This window comes from Archocentrus centrarchus, chromosome 17, assembly GCF_007364275.1.
Source record: "Archocentrus centrarchus isolate MPI-CPG fArcCen1 chromosome 17, fArcCen1, whole genome shotgun sequence".
In the NCBI taxonomy this organism is placed as follows: domain Eukaryota; kingdom Metazoa; phylum Chordata; class Actinopteri; order Cichliformes; family Cichlidae; genus Archocentrus; species Archocentrus centrarchus.
In genome coordinates, this window is record NC_044362.1 from 4980003 (window position 1) to 4998455 (window position 18453).

Genomic DNA, 18453 nt, shown 5'->3' on the forward strand with positions numbered 1-18453 from the left:
TCAACATGGCTGGTTTACAACACAAACAGCAAACGCCTACTGGCTCAGTGCCTTCCATCTCTACAGGCCGCGACACTGAGGGATCTGCAAAGGTTTTATGTCCTTCTGCCTTTTTTATTACTCTGTACATGTGTTGGAGTCCTGCTGATGGCCTTGCCAAAGCTTTCAAACTACAGCTTTCCTTTCCTACCTGTACACCATCATCATCCTCTTCTTCAGGTGGAGATGGGGGTGGAGACTTCGCCTCAGCATCATCATTGACCGAAAACTCCCTCTTTCTCTTTGAATCCTTCTTAGCAGCGCTGGCCCCACCCTCTGACTCCACTTTTTTACTGCTGCAGGATAAGATGGAAAGGCGGAGGAAAAAAGGAAGTTAGAATGAGCTCATGGAAAAAAAAAAAAAAAAAAGTCTAAACACAACACAAAGCCATTACACAAAGTACTACCTCTTTTACATGTGTGTGCCCCTGCCTGTCCCAAGGCAATCGCCATGTTTGATTTACCCATTTAGAAATCATTAGTGTGCCTCAGGCTCTGGCACACAGGGGGTTAATGCGATGAAAGACTGCGTGGAGGTACAAGGAGAGAGGGAGCGAGACAGAGAGGAAGAGCAAGGGGGGGCCCAGAGAGAGAGGGAGCGAGCCAGAGACACAAGGATGGAGTGAGAGAGAGAGACAGGCAAACAGATAGGGGGAGGGAAGGGGGAGGGGGGGGAGCAAGGCCTGTGAGAGGAAGGGGGAGGGGCTGAGAGGCCCCCAGGCTTCTCCTAATCTATGGCATGGAAAGAAAGAGGAGCTGGCTCTGTCTGAGAGCTTGTGTGCATTCACACCACAGAGGTGAGAGGACACTCGCATCACTGTCTCTCACACGGCCTCGCCTTTCTACCCCTTCCAGACAGCAGACGTTTGTTTGATGCAGGTTGAGTGACACATGTTCAACCTCTGTTAGAACCATCGGTCTCAAACTGCTTAACAATATGAATTCACATAGGACGTGTGGACAGACCGGGCCCGCTAGCCCATTTCCAGATATGTCACTGCCCAGCCCAGCATCCCATCTGATGTCAAGAAAAGTGGGCTTTTTTTCAAGAAAGCCTGGAGGCTACAGCCAACGCTGCGGAGCTGAGCCCAATAATCAGCTTTTTAGCAAGACACAAGCCACTAATCAATGTCAGATCTACATTGGAGATGACATGCTGAACGTCACAGATGGACCCGTGGCGGGGGTCACTATGCTGGCCAGTTAATTTTCAGACATTAACACTGGTTTTTTTGGGGAGTTCTTTTCTTGGGTTTGGGGTTCAACTAACTGCTTTTATAAAAATCTGACTATGTGAAGCCAAATCCTTCAAACCTGTCTAAGCTTATTATTAGTTTTCACCAAATTAGACCTGCACCTGCAATCTAAAAATAAGCTGAACAGCAGAATACACATCACGCCTACCCACTATCACACCTTATTTTTCACAGCCTTGTGCGCCAAAAAGGCACCGACTTATTAAGTTCAACTATTGCTTGAAGTGCACTCATCTTTCAGAGTTTGTGACACCAGAAACATCCAGATAAGGTCCTCAATCCTGATCTTAAACTGTAGAAACACAAACCAACTCCTGTCACAATCACATACCTTTTGTGTTATAACCTGAAGCACTGTCACAGATTCCACTTTTGCATCCACTGTGGGATCCTAATGAGTGGTTTAAATGGAACAAAATGTGTTTTCTCACTGCTGATAAAATGCAAAGATGCAGGCAGATGCAAATGCTGAGTTCAAAGTTGAAAACACTTGGATGCTGTGTAGCAAATAGGGATGTTCTTGGCAACTACTTTACTCGTTTATTGACTGGGAGAAAATATATGATGGACTGACAGGTCTAAAAGTGAGACAGCATTCAAGGCTGAAATATTCCTCCAGCTGTCTGAAACAACAAACACATTCACAAAAAACCAGGTGATATAATTCTTACTGAGAAGTGTCATTTTACGATGTTCACAACATCACACATTATGTCAGATTAGACCAAGGCCCCGTTTACACGACGGTGTCGTTTTGATGCGTTTCAGCCTTCCGTTTACAGGGTAGCGTTTCAGAAACGATCTGCGTTTACACGGTGACACGTGAAACGATGAAAACGATGTAGTTCCCATGCCAGGCCACAAGTTGGCGCTGGCTTTTTCCTTTGCAAAGCTTGTTCACGCAAGACGCGCATGCGTGGAGGGACACAGTAGGAAGCACGGCAAATTGTTCATTACTTACAAAACGGCCAATGTGAGAGGCTTTGTGTGGACTGACGATGAGGTTGGATCGCTGCTGCAACACAACGCTGAATTACAAAACGGTAAAAACACAAGAAAAGCATAAGAAGCACTCGTGAATCCGCGAGTGCTGTTTATCAATTTGCGCATGCGCGGAAAACTGTGGCCGTCGCAACCATAGTGCGCGTGTGCGTGTCACCCATTTTCAAATCACCCCGGTTTCAAGCGTTTACACGACAACGCAAGCTGGTGCGTTTCTTAAACGCTCCACTCTGGACCCCGTTTCCGGAACACATCGTTTTCACCCCATTGTCGTGTAAACAGAAGGGCGAAACCCATCAAAATGGCGTCGTTTTCATTTTGAAACAGCGTCGTGTAAACGGGGCCAAGTCTGGCTAAAGTTAATCAGACTTGGTTAACGTTGGTTAATGCAAAGAATCAAGTTTGAATCCTGTTTCTTTGCAGGGACATGCTTTTATTCCCCCTTCCCACTAAAAATGCAAACCTAGTGAACAATGTTATCTTACACGGGTGCCATTACCTCACTTACTTTACAAAGGCCACAAGCCGCCTTCACCTTCTTAATGACCCCTTTGACACACTGCATGTTTAATATGGAGCAAACATGCACAAATCTTGCATAAAGCCTCAATTAACAGTTACTGGAAGAGCTGCACTACGGGTGCAGCAATGAAAATGCACAGTGGTAATCTATGGCCAAGCAAAGAGAACTTTGCGGTAAAGACGGTCAAGTTTTTTGTTTTTTTTAAATTAAATATGTTGTTACATATAAGTTACTTGTGAAATGATTGGCTTCAGATTAAAAAAATAAGAGCCACTGCTGGCTAAAAATCTGAAGGTTTAGGACACTGCACTTTGTTGATTCATAAGTGATTAGCTGGCAGTGGGGATTAGCGAATGCAGCTAATTTGCAAACATGGAACTGGATCCACAATCAAACCGGCTTTCCAAACCCAACCGTGCAGGCAGTTTACAACATGTTTATTTCAAACTACAAGTTAACATTATATTATGAGGCCATAAGGTGACAGTGATTTATTCTGTGGACCTGCAATGAAACAGAACATAAAACCGTTTGTGTTGCTCTCTGTAGTGTATGGCTGATCTCTCTCACTCTCTGCGTCGCCCGTCCCCTTTCCTACTCGGTGCCTCTCTCCCCTCCTTCCCTCCTGCTCGCTCGATCGCTGTCTCTCCCTCTCCATCTCTCACCCCCTCTCTGTCCCTGGGGCCCTTCTCCTTTCATCCTCACGCCAAGAGCAATCACCATCTCCGTGGTAACGGCTGGTCATGTGACCTGCACCTGTTCCTCTGGCTGGTCGCCACACGCTGGAGCCATCTGGCCCCACACACACACACACACACACACACACACACACACACACACGCACGCACGCACACAAACACACTTCTCTACTTGGCTGCCTTCTCCTCTCTTCCTCCTAGCTTCGTCATGGCCCCACTTCTCAATCGCACCCTCACCTCTCTGCAGCTCTTCATGCTCAGTCCATCGCCCTCCACTGATTTCTATCCAGTTCATTCTCTTCAAATACATTAGCTAAATATATCAACATTTACTATAACAAAGGGCTAAAGCAACTTTTGCTTTTTATCATAAATACAAGGCACCACAACATTGTTTTGACTGAGACAAATGTTTACATGTGGGGTTAAAATGTAACCTTAGAATATATTGTGTACTTCCCTTACACCACAGACAGACTGGGATAGTAGCTACATGTATGCATGTATCACTGTTGCTACAACTATTTACATGACCTAAACCCATCAAGTCCTGAAATACAGGACTCAATGATCATGACTCAAACACATTTTCTAAGTTTCAATACAATGTTTTGTTTTTCTCTCTCCAAACAAGTCGTTTTATGACCCCAACTCATCCTCATCTTTAAGGAACTGGACGCAAGACACCTGTTACAGCATAAAGTTAGCATAAGCAAGAGACCTGTTGGCAAATAGAGATCCACTGCTCTATTTGCACACTGAATACTCACACCAATTTTCAAATGAGTCAGCCTAAAAATGAGGGATAAGTGGGGATTAAAGGTGAAAAACAATGTACGACATGTCTGGAAAATTTCAAAAAATTCTATCAAAAAAATCCAAAAATCAAAAATCGGTCTCCCCTGTTTTGTAGAGCCCAAAAGAGTATGTGTGCCAAGATTTCAAATATGAATGACAGGGGAGTCTTGAATTCAGCTAGAAGTTGAAGGATGGACGCCGGACGGCTCAGTATCAGATCAGCGCTGCTTACTGTTATCGACAGTGAAGCTAGAGGAGGATGCCATTTGCGGCCATCGTGAAGCTTCAAAATGAGTGTTTTCAGTGTCGCCATCTTGAGCCTTGATTATACTTTCCACGTCCGTGAGTCCGCTAGGGTCCGCTCGGGTCCAAGAGATGTAAATTTTGGTCAGACGGTGGGCACGAAGGTCCATGCAGTCCACATGTTTGCCTGCCTGTGTTACAGAGCGCTGAGTACGCATGCTCCAGGTGGCCGACTTCAAAGCAGTAAAACAGGAATGACTACTTGGCCATCAGGTCTCCAGCTGTCCATGTCAACAACAGAGTATAATCAAAGCTTTGGTGTGCTGAAACCACTGTGAGCAATGGGTGGATCTGACTCGGGAACCAGAGTTATTATAGTTGGTTGTATATTTTGTAGTCTGATTAAGTTTTATTGTTGTTGTTTTTTTTGTTTCAATTCTGTATTAGTGCAGTTAGTTTCTAAAGTGGATTTGCTCATTTGAGTTTGTTTTGTTCAAAAATCTTCAGATTATGTTTAATTTTGATTAGTTTCCCACTAATCATTAGTCTTTTCAGATATAATATGGAGGTCATTCATCAGATGAAAGGTCTAGGATGATCAGAATAGACATTACAATACAAATAAGAACTGGAATAAACAACCTGCAACAACCCTCATCAGTCTGGATGTGCACACCGACACTTCAGTATTTTCTTTGTGTTAGTTTTAGAAGCAAATAATATCATTTGTTTCCATTTTTTTCCCGAAAGGTCTACCCACAACATGTATTTTTTTTTTTTTGGCAGTCACTCTAATGTGGACTATAATTTATAAAAACAAACATTGTGCTGCATTTAAAACTAGCTGGAGTCCATGAACTCAACAGGAAAGTGTTTGTGGTCACAGATCAAGAGAACCAAAGGGCAGTTTTCCCACAGACTTCGATACATCAGACCTCTTTTTGCAACCACAGGAGGCACCACACCTGCAGACTATTAAAAAAACATGTATAAGGCACTTCCTCATCGTCTTCAACTTTCAGAGCCAGTTAACTACACCCATCTTTTGTATATAGCCCTTGTGTTGAGTAAGCTAGATGTGCCCAGTCTCAATAAGCATGATGACGAGCTGACTTCCTTTTTTCAGCCAAATTAAACCAACGTGAAAGAATCGCGGTCGGGGCTCCACCACGGTGGTCGTACATCTTACAGCAAGGAAGGTTTAAAGTCCTGTAGTCAACAACAGCCTGCAACAAAACTAACAGTGCCACAAATCGCACTGAGATTATGACCTGTGCCGACTGACCAACCAATAGGAAAGCAGCATGAAATGGCAATTTGAAGAAAACAAATCAAAAACAAACAGAAGAAAAATGCAAACATAAAACAAATTGTTTCAGATTACAACAAAGAAGCAGTTGTATCATGGGCCAACAGATACGCAGCATAGAAACAGATGCCAACAGCAGCTATTGTTGTTAGCCAAATACAGTATGTCTCATCACTGAAGCGTCCACATGCATCAAACTTGGCCTACCCAATTTTATTAGCTCCATGTCCCATTAGGTGGCTAACAATGACTTTATTAAACTGAATTGCACAGATTTTAGGCACCATAAGATTTCATTAACAGATTGCAAAGTCCTTTTTTTTTTTGGTAACGTGGTAATTGACTCATTTACTCCTGGCTGAAGTAACTTGTTGAGTCTGCTAGTGAGGAGCGGAGATGCTCCTTTCAGATCGGAATAAAGCAAAGTCAGGAAGCGGAGCGCTGGAGTAAAATATTAGGATAGAAAACGAAACTAAAGAAGGGTGGGGTGGAACAGACACCTGCTGCTGTGATGAGTCATACCGCTGAACCCCCATACACAAAAAGGCCAGAAGGCAACACACACATGCATCTTCTGTGTGTGTTCATAAAGTGCTGTATTTGCACACAAGGTGTCTGCATGCATATCTGACTTCTTTGTGTATACAGCAAACAAATCACCCTTGCGCCTGCACGCACGCACGCACACACACACGCACGCACACACACAGAGGGAAGGGTGTGGCAGCTGAGAGCTGTGTTATTTATAGATGTACTTCCTCTGAGAGAGGGAGAGCAGGCAAGTGAGTGAGGGAAAAAGAGGATGGAAAGACAAGGCAAGGTCAAAGGAGAGGAGTGAGCTGACTGGACGAGTAAACCACCTGATTTTCTCTGCATCATTCACATAAGCACATACTCAGCCCATCCTGAACAGCTGAGACCGTCTCTCATTTCCATTTATTTTGTCTGTTCATTAGGAACAAGTTGGCCTATACAAATCTGTGGGGCACTTTAACCCTTTCAAGCAAAATTGTTGCAATTACAAAGAATTAATTCTTGCTCTCCAGCGTTAAAGACTATATATCCATAAAGATATCAAAAAGGTCCTAGCCTACAAAGAATATCAAATCCATCCATGTTAAATATTGGCAAGCATGAGGAGCGTAGCATATGAGGCACAACTTGTGAAAAAGCCACAAACCTGTAAATAAAAGGAGCCAAAATCTAAAGAAAACAGCTCGTGTTCAAAGGGTTAACAGCGCAGTGGAACATCTTGGTTACACTGATTAAGCAAAGACTTCAGTCTGCTCCTGTGGTGGTTTATTTGTTCATACAGAGATGCAAACACACTGAGCAGAAAGAAAACATACTGTAGTATGGTATGGGCCACAAGAAAAACACTTGAGCTTTGAAGCTTATTTCTCCACCCACTGGTGGAAATCTCACATAAATCCCCCCCCAAAATGTAATGGAACATATGTGCCGGTGGCCCTTCAAGAGGCTTTTCAAAGTTGGCTTTAGAGCTTAAAATTTAGCAAAGCATTTTAATAAACCAGGACTCAAAATGTAATGTGGGTGAGGTTTTTCCAGATTCGGAAAGGAATTCCTGCCCCTTGAATACCACAACATACAAAAAATACTTTAGCTCAAAAGGTAAATGATTTATGAACGCCTTAACATCATACTGTCATTAAAAACATACTTACAGGAGTGCATCGTTATGTTACACAGTTGTATGTAGTTGTCATGTATCTTATCCAAGTGAGAGACCGGTGTATATACTGCCTCACTGACAGTGGGACATACACTAGTTGGTATCATGGATCACGTCAGCTGGTGAAGTGAACAGTAAACTAGCCAACTAGCATTCCTACTCATAGATTTGCCAGCAATAACCTTAGTAGGAAAGATATGGTTAAACAGTAAAAGGACTGGTACTGGTAGGTGGCACCTTTCTACTCAATTTGAGCACTCATAGCACTTTCTACCACAAGTCTCATTCACCTAATCACACCCACACCCAATGGATGCATCAGGGCAACTCAGGGTTCAGTATCTTGCTCAATGATACTTTAACACGTGGACGGCAGGAGCCTGGGATCGATCCACTTCCCTGATTGGTAGACGACCTGTTCCACCACCGGAGCCACAGCTGCCCCAGATAGCTAGCTAAACTTTGCTATGGGTAGCTAGTGACGGGTAATTCATAGCATTACCTGACAGTATTTTCAAAACAGCCAGCAAAGTTATCAGATGAGCCCTGTGTGATTAGATGAATTAGCTGACTTTATCCCCTCAAGACAGCATTTTGCCACATACAACAGCCTGCAATTTGTCTGAGTTAGCAGGCACGCTAGAATGAGCTAATGTTACAGAGTAGACAGCCAGCTCAGAGTCAGCCTCGTTCCCCTAAAACAATCCCTCCATTAACATTAATCATATAATCTCTCTATACCTACTTTCAGCCTAACTGCTAATGCAGACAAATTGCTTGGTACCTAACCCGGCAGTGAGCTGGCTAACCTTAGCTTGCCACTGAAATTCCAGGTTTCCATTTTGGTTATGTTTTTATCCTTATGTGGAGTGTGTGTTCAACTGTGTTGCGCTGGGAGACAGTTGCTCGTGGACGTTAGTGGTCAGTGGACTCCAGAACCAGTACTTACAATACCTTTTGATGCCAAAATCCTGAAAGTACTGCATGATTGTTTTAAACTGTACTGCAGGTATCATGGGCAGCGCATGTACTGAGGCTGCAAATCTTCCCTAAATGAAGGGGGCAGCATACGCCTACGAGTGTTCCTGTATGCTTACATGCTGTAGGAGGAGGACATACACAAGCACAGGAAAAAACTACACGTCAGATGGCGACTCACTGATAAGAAACACGGTCAGAGTCAGGTATTAACAGGTTAACAAAAGCTAATATTCAAATGATGCTATCGTTCTTTTCAGACCAAGGAAGGAAATGCTTTTATTAGGAAAAGCACCTAAAAGACCAGCATCTAGATCGCGTCAGAAAGCCCTAGTTTTTCTTTTTAAATTGTCTCACAATTCATTCAGAAATCGGTGATACAATAGTTGGTTTAAAAAAAAAAAAAAAAAAAAATATTAAAAATGATTTATACAGCTAAGACTCACACACTTTGGTAAGGAGAATGAGCCGTGACTCTTTAAGAGCTTCAACTTCATGAAACCCTGACAAACTTCTCCCCATAATATGGAGATTTATTGTTGCTTTGCTCATGTGCTCAAGACAACTTCACTCCTCAGTTCTTGGCTTAAATTAGAAAGACAAAGGAAGGGGGAAGAAGGGGAGGGCAGGGAAGAGGAAAAGATGAAAGGATACACTCCTCTTTGTCAGGAAGGGGTGGGACTTGAGGGAGGAGAAAGGAAAGGAGGATAAAGAATAAAACAGAAGATAGTTGGGTGATTGCAGTGGTCCACCATTTTAGAGGAGCAGTGAATGGCCGGCAGCCATTATTATGCTAAATTAACCTGGGAGCTCCAGGCCGCCACTCAAGATGGAGGAAAGCCTGACAACAGATAAGAGCTAGTTTACCAACACACACACACACACACACACACACACACACACACACACACACACACACACACACACACACACACAGTTGAGAATGGACTCCTCACCCCCACATTTCCCTCTCCCCTCACAGACACAAACACACAGTGTTGAGCTGAGGCTGTGAGTGGTCAGCAGCATGGCCGTCATTTCCATTAGACGCCATTTTCTGCCACAAAGATTAGCAATGACCCTTCCCCCCACACATGCATTCACACACACACAAAGTGACCCCCACCCCCACATCACACACTCACTCCAGCTGCCCAACCATCCACACAGCCCAACTCTTTTCCAGCGGCCGGTGCATGCATGCACGCACTCACACCTCCCCCAGCGCTGACCCCTACTTGCTGCTTTGGCCCTCCCTCTTCCTTGGGATAAAAGTGTTTGAGAGAAAAGACAGAGATGAGCCAGGGACTAAGGAAGAGGGAGAGAGAGAAAGCAAAATGGGAGCCATCCTAACACATTCCTCAATCCGATCAAATTTCCACCTTCACAATGAAACTGCCGCTGAGACTCTCATACACAAATGTCCTCAGCTCCTCTTCCCTCCTGAGAGCCGCCTGACTGGAAGGAACAAAGTGAAAAAGCGGCGACAAACTCAGAAAGCGGAGTTTAAATGAGTATTTCTCAGGGAAGGAGAAAAGGGGGCTGTGATAAGTCAGAGAGGAAGGGTGTGAAAACAGAGTAAACAAAGTGCACTGGAGGTGATATCAGCAATCACTGATAAGTGCTAGAAGTTCCATCATGCTCATCTATATCCTGCCCAGGAAGTTTCAACACAGCACCTCATCCTCCCTGCAGAATTATGTGCATGATACTGAATTTTATAAAGTGTGGTAGTTTAAACAGTAAAAAATAAATAGAGATAAGGTATGCCATATTCACATTTTTCCTCAGTGAAAAGACGTGAACCCTGTTTCCTTAAAAACATAATTAATAATAATAAAAACTACAGTTCCCAGCAGCTCTGGGCTGTGCTCCTCTAGAAACCTGACCCTGTTTTAATATGTAGAGATAACTGCAACTGATCCTCAGATGTGCCTGTTAGCAGCCCATGCTTCACTAAACTCTGTGATCACCAACTCACACTTGTACAGACAAGGTGTGTGGCGGCTCACTGCTCAGGGGTTGTGACCCTTTTGGTTCCCCCTGCTTGCTCACGTTAGTGATGGACCTAGAGTGCGTCTGTGTGTATGCACACATGCTATATTTGTGCATCTACACTCATACTGCTTCAGCAGCTGACAAACTCTATAGATATTTCCAGTATGCTGAATGTACTTCAACTATTTACAAGGAAATGTCCACATGACCTAAGACTGCCTGAGCTGCCCTCCTCGGATTGATCCATTTCTGTTTTCATGAGGAACTGAAATCATCACACTTCCACTTAGTGGTTAATGGTGCCAAATGCACCACTGGGACTCTCTGGACATGAGGATCTTTATGGCTGATGAGAAAATAAGTCATTTCACCTGCTAGCTGACACTTTAATCTGGTTTACTACAGTGATACCCCACTCAACACCAACTACCACACACACAGTGGCTGTAAGACTACACTGCTCCTACCTGGTTTTCTTGGGAGTCTTGGTCTTGGGTGTGGAGCTCTTGGCTTTCTTCTCCTTGGGCTCTTTGGGGGTCTTGGGCATTTTGGGTGCCTTCGGGGTCTTGGGCTCTTTGGGCTCCTTGCCCTCTGCCTTCTCCTTTGGTTTCTTTTTCCGCTTTTTCTTCTCTTCCGCCGGTGGTGAACTTCCCTCTACGAGTCCTGTGCCAGTAACCTGTTCACCACCATCGAATCCTGTTCCTGGAAATTCAGACTTTATGTCTTCCTCTCTTCCTTCTCCTACCGCCTTCTTCCGTGCCTCTTCTTCCTCTCTGTCCACTACTTTTGCTTTCTTCTTCTTCTTCTTTTTTGGCTTGGTCTCCTGGTCGTTGGGCTTTTCTGTGCTGATAGGCTGATTGGGGGCACCAGCGCTGACTGTTGTCCTGTCAGGAACTGTCATCAAAACATCACCTGACGGGTCCGTGGGGGAATGCTGAAGGAGGAAGGAAAAAGACGTGCAAGTTATTCAGCAACTGAAAATTACAGCCATTTTTGAGAAAAAAAAAAAAAAATCACAAACATACATTCGATATAACAATTTCCACACAAACTGAGCACAGCGTTCAGGCAGGCCAGGAGTGGCACTCAGCCACTGGCGGCAGATCAGCTGATCTCAGTGCCAGCCTATTGGATGATGCATCCGAGGGACAAATGTTACATAGAACATGCTGTTTATGCTGCTTTAGTGCGCCTGCATTTGTTGTGCATCTGCAAGCAGCTTTACAACCCACCTCCACCCCAGTCATATCTGTTGTGATTGGTGTTTGTGTTTCTAACAGCACTTTACTGATGAAGCCTTTCAAAAAAACAGAATACACCAACACAAAGTGTGTTGGGCAACTAGCAGTGCACAAATTAAATATACACAAAGAGCAGGTGTTTTTCACAGGTCTAACGCAATTAGTCAACTGGAAAAGGAGCCAATTCTAATAATGAAATATACCACTGATAACACACACAAACACACACACTCCCACCCTGCTGGTTACAGCTTCTCAGATGTGTCAACTTGTGGCTTTTTATATGACAAGGTTTTGGTTGTCAGTCAATTTCAGCAATCTCCCCCCAGGAATTTGCTACATCTGTGAGACCTTACATTGAGACTATGATTATTATTCCTTAAATTGAGGAGATAATTATAATTCTCTCACTGATTAATTCAAAAACTGCAGTGAAAAAACTGCTGGAAATAAACAGGAGGACTCCATGGAAATGAACAGGCCAATCACATTAGTTGCAAACTGAACTGCCATGACGTGTAGTTACATATCCAAGGAGGCGCTTGTCACGGCACAGGTTACAGGACAGGGTTTTAGAGGGGTCTGCAGTTACGACATACTAACAGCAGAGATTTAACACAGCAGCAAAGAGCTGCAGTCAAACAGGTACCAAATCTGATGCTTTGACCTCCAAAGAAGAATCAAAGATTTTCTGAAGAATCTCTTTAAATGCACACCAAAACATTACTGAATATCCCAATAATGGATAAGTGGAAGAAAACAGATGGATGGAAGATTAATGAATAAAATAATAGATTCATCAACACTGAAAATCATTTGAAGCTCCACATTTCGCTTTTAAAAGGAAAAACCTCATCTTGGACAAAATTAGGGTTCTGACGCTAATGATTATTTTACCACTTCTTATTGTCCTGAGATTATTTTTTTCATTCAGATTCATAATCGGACCTATAAAAAGGAACGATCTCGTTCTGAGCCGCAGACAAAGACAACTGTAAACTCTCAAAAGAGAATTTCTTTGGCATTTTTGTTTAAAATGACCTCAGTGGTTAATCAAACATTTTTTTTAAGTGAATAATTTTTGTATGACTGATTATTAATCTACTAATCATTTGAGGTCCAAAATTAATATAATCAAATATGGATCAGTCACGTGCTAGGAAAATGTGTCTGCTGATGTTAGGCTTCAGTGCTGGTTCACCTGCCATTCAATACTGATATTTTCTGCAGGGTGGGGTATGAATCTGTCAGTAATGGCAGACCAGAGCGGAGGGGGAAGAAGGGATCCAATCATCCATCCATGAGCACGGCTGCCACCTCCTCCCTCCCTTCAACTCCCTGTTGCTGCAGCTTCCGCCCCCCTCCTGCCTCAACTCCAGCAGGCTAACCTTAGTAAACAAACTGGCTGACACTTCATCTTTCCTCCTCTCTCTGGCAGACTAAATCCCATCTCCTTGCTCCTTCTTCCCTCCACCACCACCACCTCCTCTTCTTAGCTCCCAAGTAAGCTTTCTGTGACAGGAAACTGGTTACCAGCTGTTGGGAGCCTCTCCAACTGCCTCTCCTCCTTCTCCCTCTCTCTTCCATCCCTCCCCCTTTCTCTCCCTCCAGCTGCTCAGGGTCCCAGTAGCAGATGGGAAATCAGGCATCATGACACGAATAAATTATTTCCATACTTCAAAAAGGCGCAGCGAGGGAGTATGTGTGTGTGTGTCATACGAGAGCAAGAGAGACCAAGCCTTTGAGCGCGCGCGTGTGTGTGTGTGTGTTCATGTGTAACACACGTGTGCAGCTGTGCGTGTTTCAATGAGGTGTATGAGCATCAGCAAGTTTACAGCAAAATGCCTCAGCAGAAGCAGCGCGTGCACACACACACACACACACACACTTAGCTTGTTCACATGTAGGAGGAAAGAGGTGAGGTGCTATCACTGAAAGTCCACTTCCATCAAGAGAATGCTAATGTGCATACGCACACACACGCAGCCAGCTTCTGCAAGGTCACACATCACACAAACCTCTACGCACATGCACACAAACACCTGCTGACACACACGCAAACTGAGCCTTTTAGGCACACAAACAGGAGGAGGGAAGTGAGGTATAGAGAGACAGTCACAGAGAGAAAGAGAGAGAGAGATGGCAAAGGGGGGATGTGGTGCCAAGAGATAAATCTGTCCTCCTGCCAAGCCTCCTAGATAATCAATCACAGGAATGACAATGGAGACACACACAGTGTGTACACAAACACACATGTTTGAGTGCTGTGTCAGGCCCGGCGTTCTGCAGGGTGAATTCAGCTCTCTGCTGTTTTCACGTGTACTGGTTTAAATCCAGTTCTCCATCAACAATGGAACATTTCATTGTTCTTTACTGAGCCACATCACCACTCACTTCCCAAACAGAGTGTAATATCACACCCAATAACTGGATTCCATAAAAGAAAAAGATCCATAGAAGACCACCAGCAGAAGAGCTGCATGGCTAATATAACAGACCCTGAGAAGACGAAGAGCGTCAAGTGTCAGCTCCCAGCGAATAGAAGGGAGGATGGAAGGGGAGTGTGAGAGGATGACGGTGAGTGATAGGGGAGAGACCGCTGGGAGAACAGTGCCATGGTTAAATCAACTAGGCAAAAGCACTTAATGTACACCTATTATGATCAATTCTTGCTCCATATTTTATTCTTGGACTCCACTGAAGCAGAGTCACAGTTCAAAATCTTCATCATATGCTGGACAGTTGCTTCATAGTGTGGCAGTTCACACATTCACCTAACAAGTCAGATATCCCTGGGAATTAGTTCATCTTATACTGGGCCATAGTGCAGTCCCTCAATTAATCAGTTTTAGCTCCTCCCCCATTAAACCAACTTTGTTCTGATTGGCCCACTCCATGCAAACAGAGGTTTTGAACACCTGGTGGGTGTGACTTCTTTGTTCACAAGACAAGAAAAACGTGTCTGAAACCAAGTATTTAGAGACACTATGCTATTATGTATGTAATAATAAGTCATATATCAGAAGGAGAAATTTGACCGTGTCCAACATTTGTCATGTTTTGTGTGTCCATAACACAAGCTTTGATCAGTTAGTTCTCATACAGAAAGCGCAGCATAAGCTCAATGTATTGGGTATGAGCTCTACTTTTAAGAATCTATAAATTCAAATTTCTCAACAAATGCCTGATTCATTTGCAGAGGACTCCAATTCTGAGCTGGTTCTTGATACCTGCACCATATTTCCATTTATTGTATTTTTACATGTTTGTTCTCCTAACCTTAGCCTCCTGCTTGTGTGCTGAGTCACACTGGTCTGCCATGAGGCAAGTCTAGGGATTCGGTGACCATCATACATCGTTACTGCAAAGCACAAAAGCTATGAATGCACTGCTGATTTACTGTAGCAACATATGCACTATTAGACTTCTTAAATTTAAAATTTAAAAATTGCAGGTGCATTTTTTTTTTTTTGGACTGGATATGAACACTGGTGATCTGGAAATTTCAGCTTAGAACAAGAGCACCCCTGAGTGGGTGCCAACACTTGGCTGGTTTGGATTGGAAACCTGACCTCTGACCTTTATAATTAGGAAATTCAATACTTGAACTAGATGCATTTATGTGAATTTGAACAGCCAACGTTAAAGTTTTTGTGGAACCGATGGATCAGACGTCGCCACCACCACCGAGGCTATGACAATACCTCGACTTTTTCTTCGAAACAGCTGAGTTAAAGGTTAAATGAGCCGTATGATGACAGAATAAATATTGCACACCACTTGCTTATATTATTCTAACACAAACTATTGTTTATGATGATGCTTAATGTGTGATACAGGGGACATCCTTTTTAAAAAGAGTCACTACAGTTCTATCCTGATGGGCCTGGTCTCATACTCATCTATACAACGAGAGCTCACTGAATGATTCGAGTATAAAAATGGTGCGAATCATCTGCTGTGGCCTTCTCAGTAACCACAGCACCACAAATACAAATCTTTGGGAGAATCTGGACTGGCATGATAGGCAGTGCTATTCAACACCATAGTCAAAGCACCAATGAGGGGACAGCTTTTAGAACAACTATACTGCCAGATAAGGTCCTGGGACACGGAGAATCGATGCCAAGAAGGTGGCACTCAGACAAACACCCTACTAAAATCACTTGTCCGTACATTACCTTTCACAACAAGGACAGAGTAAACTATGTGCTGCAAATCTTCATTGACAATTTTCACTTAATTTGACTTTAGCTGTCCGGTGAGCTGACAAGTTTCCAAATCCCTCTGTTATTATAGACAGAGTTCAAATGGGAGAAACTTGAACTGAGAGAAAAATCTATGAAAAATAAGCTGTGCTTGTATGCTGAGTTGGCAGTCAAATGTTGCACATTTTCATTTGCTGAAATCTGCACAAACAAGCAAGAGACGACTAAACATCACAGCAGGATTTCCTCAAAGCTGCAGAACCTTGGTAAGGTAGATGTATAGCAGCATGCTGTCGGTGTGCATGAGCCGGGGGGGGAAGGGCAAGACAGGCATGTTATATGTCAACTAGAGCGCTGCACACAACATAGTGTGTGTGAGATGTAGAATAAAGGTCACAGCCCAGCACTCTGCCAGAGATTTGACCTTGAGCTGCTGACGAAGGCACGCGTGCATGTGTATGCGTGCATGTGTAATAACCATGCTTAGTGAACAGATGGAGCTTAGAGTACCAGACATGCAGTCATCATGACTGACTGACCAGCTTGGTGTGTGTGTTTGTGTGTGCGTGGCTCTTTCTAACAAGTGCATCATGAGGTGCACAGAAACCTTGCTTCCTGTGCCCCACACACACACACACACACACACTACTCTAACTCCTCTAGTTAGGCTATCCTATTTCCCAAGGCACTGTCGCCACTCCATTCCAGATCACACTGTTGGTGTGTGCGTAATGACGGGGGCTGCTGGGCCTGCAGCTAAAGCCAGGACGGCGCATGCAGTGCGCGCCCCAGCGAGGAGCGGGGCTCACCAGTCAACCTGGCATGTAGGTCAGGAGTGCTGGATAAATTAAGTGTGACGGCTGAAATGTCAACCACAGAACACAGCGACGAAGGCTCGGAGGTGGGGAGTAGTAAGGGACAGCGTGGGGGTGGGTGAAGAGAAAATGGGGAATGGATCTGTGGGTGTGTGTGTCCACAGGGCTGCTATTGTGTGTGAATGGGTCAGTGGAGAAAGGGGGCTTTGAGCGACAAAACAAGCTAATGGAAGGCGAGGACACGTGACACAGGCAGCAGTGCTGCCGCACACTCATACACACAAACATGCTGGTTGCCACTGAGAATGTTATCCCACTATCCCTCCCCTCCTCATCTGCTCCTTTCCTAGAGACCATGGACTCCCTTCACTTGAGATTTGTTCTCATTTTTCCACTTCTTTTCCCTTAGTGTTTCTCCTCACCCCCAAATTCTTAATCACACCCCATCCTCACTGCCTCCCTCCTCTTGTCCAAACTGTCTCTCTGCACATCCGGCTACACAACTTTAACTTAATGATGACACCCCTGAAAAGGAGAGGACAAACAGTGAGAAAGACAGGGAGAGCGGAAAGAGAGGAGACTGGGAGGAGAGAGAGACAGGAAGGGAGGTTTCCTCTACAGTGGAGGGGGATAGTGGGAGCAAGAGGGAGGAGAAATTACGCTGGTGGCGCCTCTGTGCATGTATGTGCACGTGTGTCGCAGGATATGCAGCTCACAGGAAATAAGCGGCTGCAAAAATCCATCCCCCCCTTCCCCCGTCACACACGGAAATACAACCACCGCACAGAAGGCCCGCAGCAGAAGACACAAAAGGCAAAAAAAAAAAAAAAAGTGAACAAACACACACACAAAACCCCAGTGAACCAGTGCCCAATGCACTGCTGTGTTCTCAAATGTCATGTACACACACTTCTGCACACATACACACTTCCCTTACACTCTAAACATACACATTCCCCCACCCACATGAAAAATAAACATTCACATAAAATACACCCACACATGAAAACAAATGCACATAGTCTTGATCTCTCTCTCACACACTCAGCGTTGCTACCACATCAAAGTGTCTGTTTGACGGAGGCTCACCTGTATGTGAGGCACTTTCTGTGGAGTAAGAGGGGGTGAGGACAGCGGGTGGGAGGCAGGAGGTGGAGGTGCCCATGGGTGGGAGGCCTGGTTGGGAGGCGGGGGCGTGCTCTGCAAGTGGTGTGGAGGCAGATGTGTGTGCTGCGTCTGAGGGCTCTGGGTGGGTGGCCCAAGGCCCTGGTTTGGAGCTGGGATTCCGTGTTGGCCAATAGGCGGACCCTGGAAACTCATGGTGGCTGGCTGCATGTGCTGCCCACTTCGGGAGGCCTGCTGCTGGGCCTGGAGTAGACGCTGGTCTCCTCCCTGGGTTACTGGGGTTTCATGTCCTGGATGAAGAAAAAGAAAAATATCACTGATTGTTTTACCCTCAGAGTGTATGGATTTTCTTCAAACATGTGTAATGTTCCTAAATACTCATCATCTATCCATATTTTTATAATTTTAACAGACACGTTCACACTTGAAGTAACACGGCATCATGCTTATTACCATCTGTCTTATCCTGAGTAACTCTTCCAGCTCCACTCAGTATTTAGCCACTACATCCACGATGAATAATATCT

General features: G+C 44.4%; 1 protein-coding gene across 1 annotated transcript in view; it reads right to left on the reverse strand.

The window, feature by feature from the left end:
• The window catches only part of chd7 (chromodomain helicase DNA binding protein 7), a 56147-nt gene that overhangs the window by 36116 nt on the left and 1578 nt on the right, over positions 1-18453 (reverse strand). Inside the window, exons 2-4 of the mRNA XM_030751453.1 lie at positions 17891-18216; positions 11005-11471; positions 191-335 (exon numbers count right to left, since the gene is read on the reverse strand). Of these exons, the coding sequence (XP_030607313.1) occupies positions 191-335; positions 11005-11471; positions 17891-18216 (938 nt within the window). The remainder of the gene's footprint in view (positions 1-190; positions 336-11004; positions 11472-17890; positions 18217-18453) is intronic.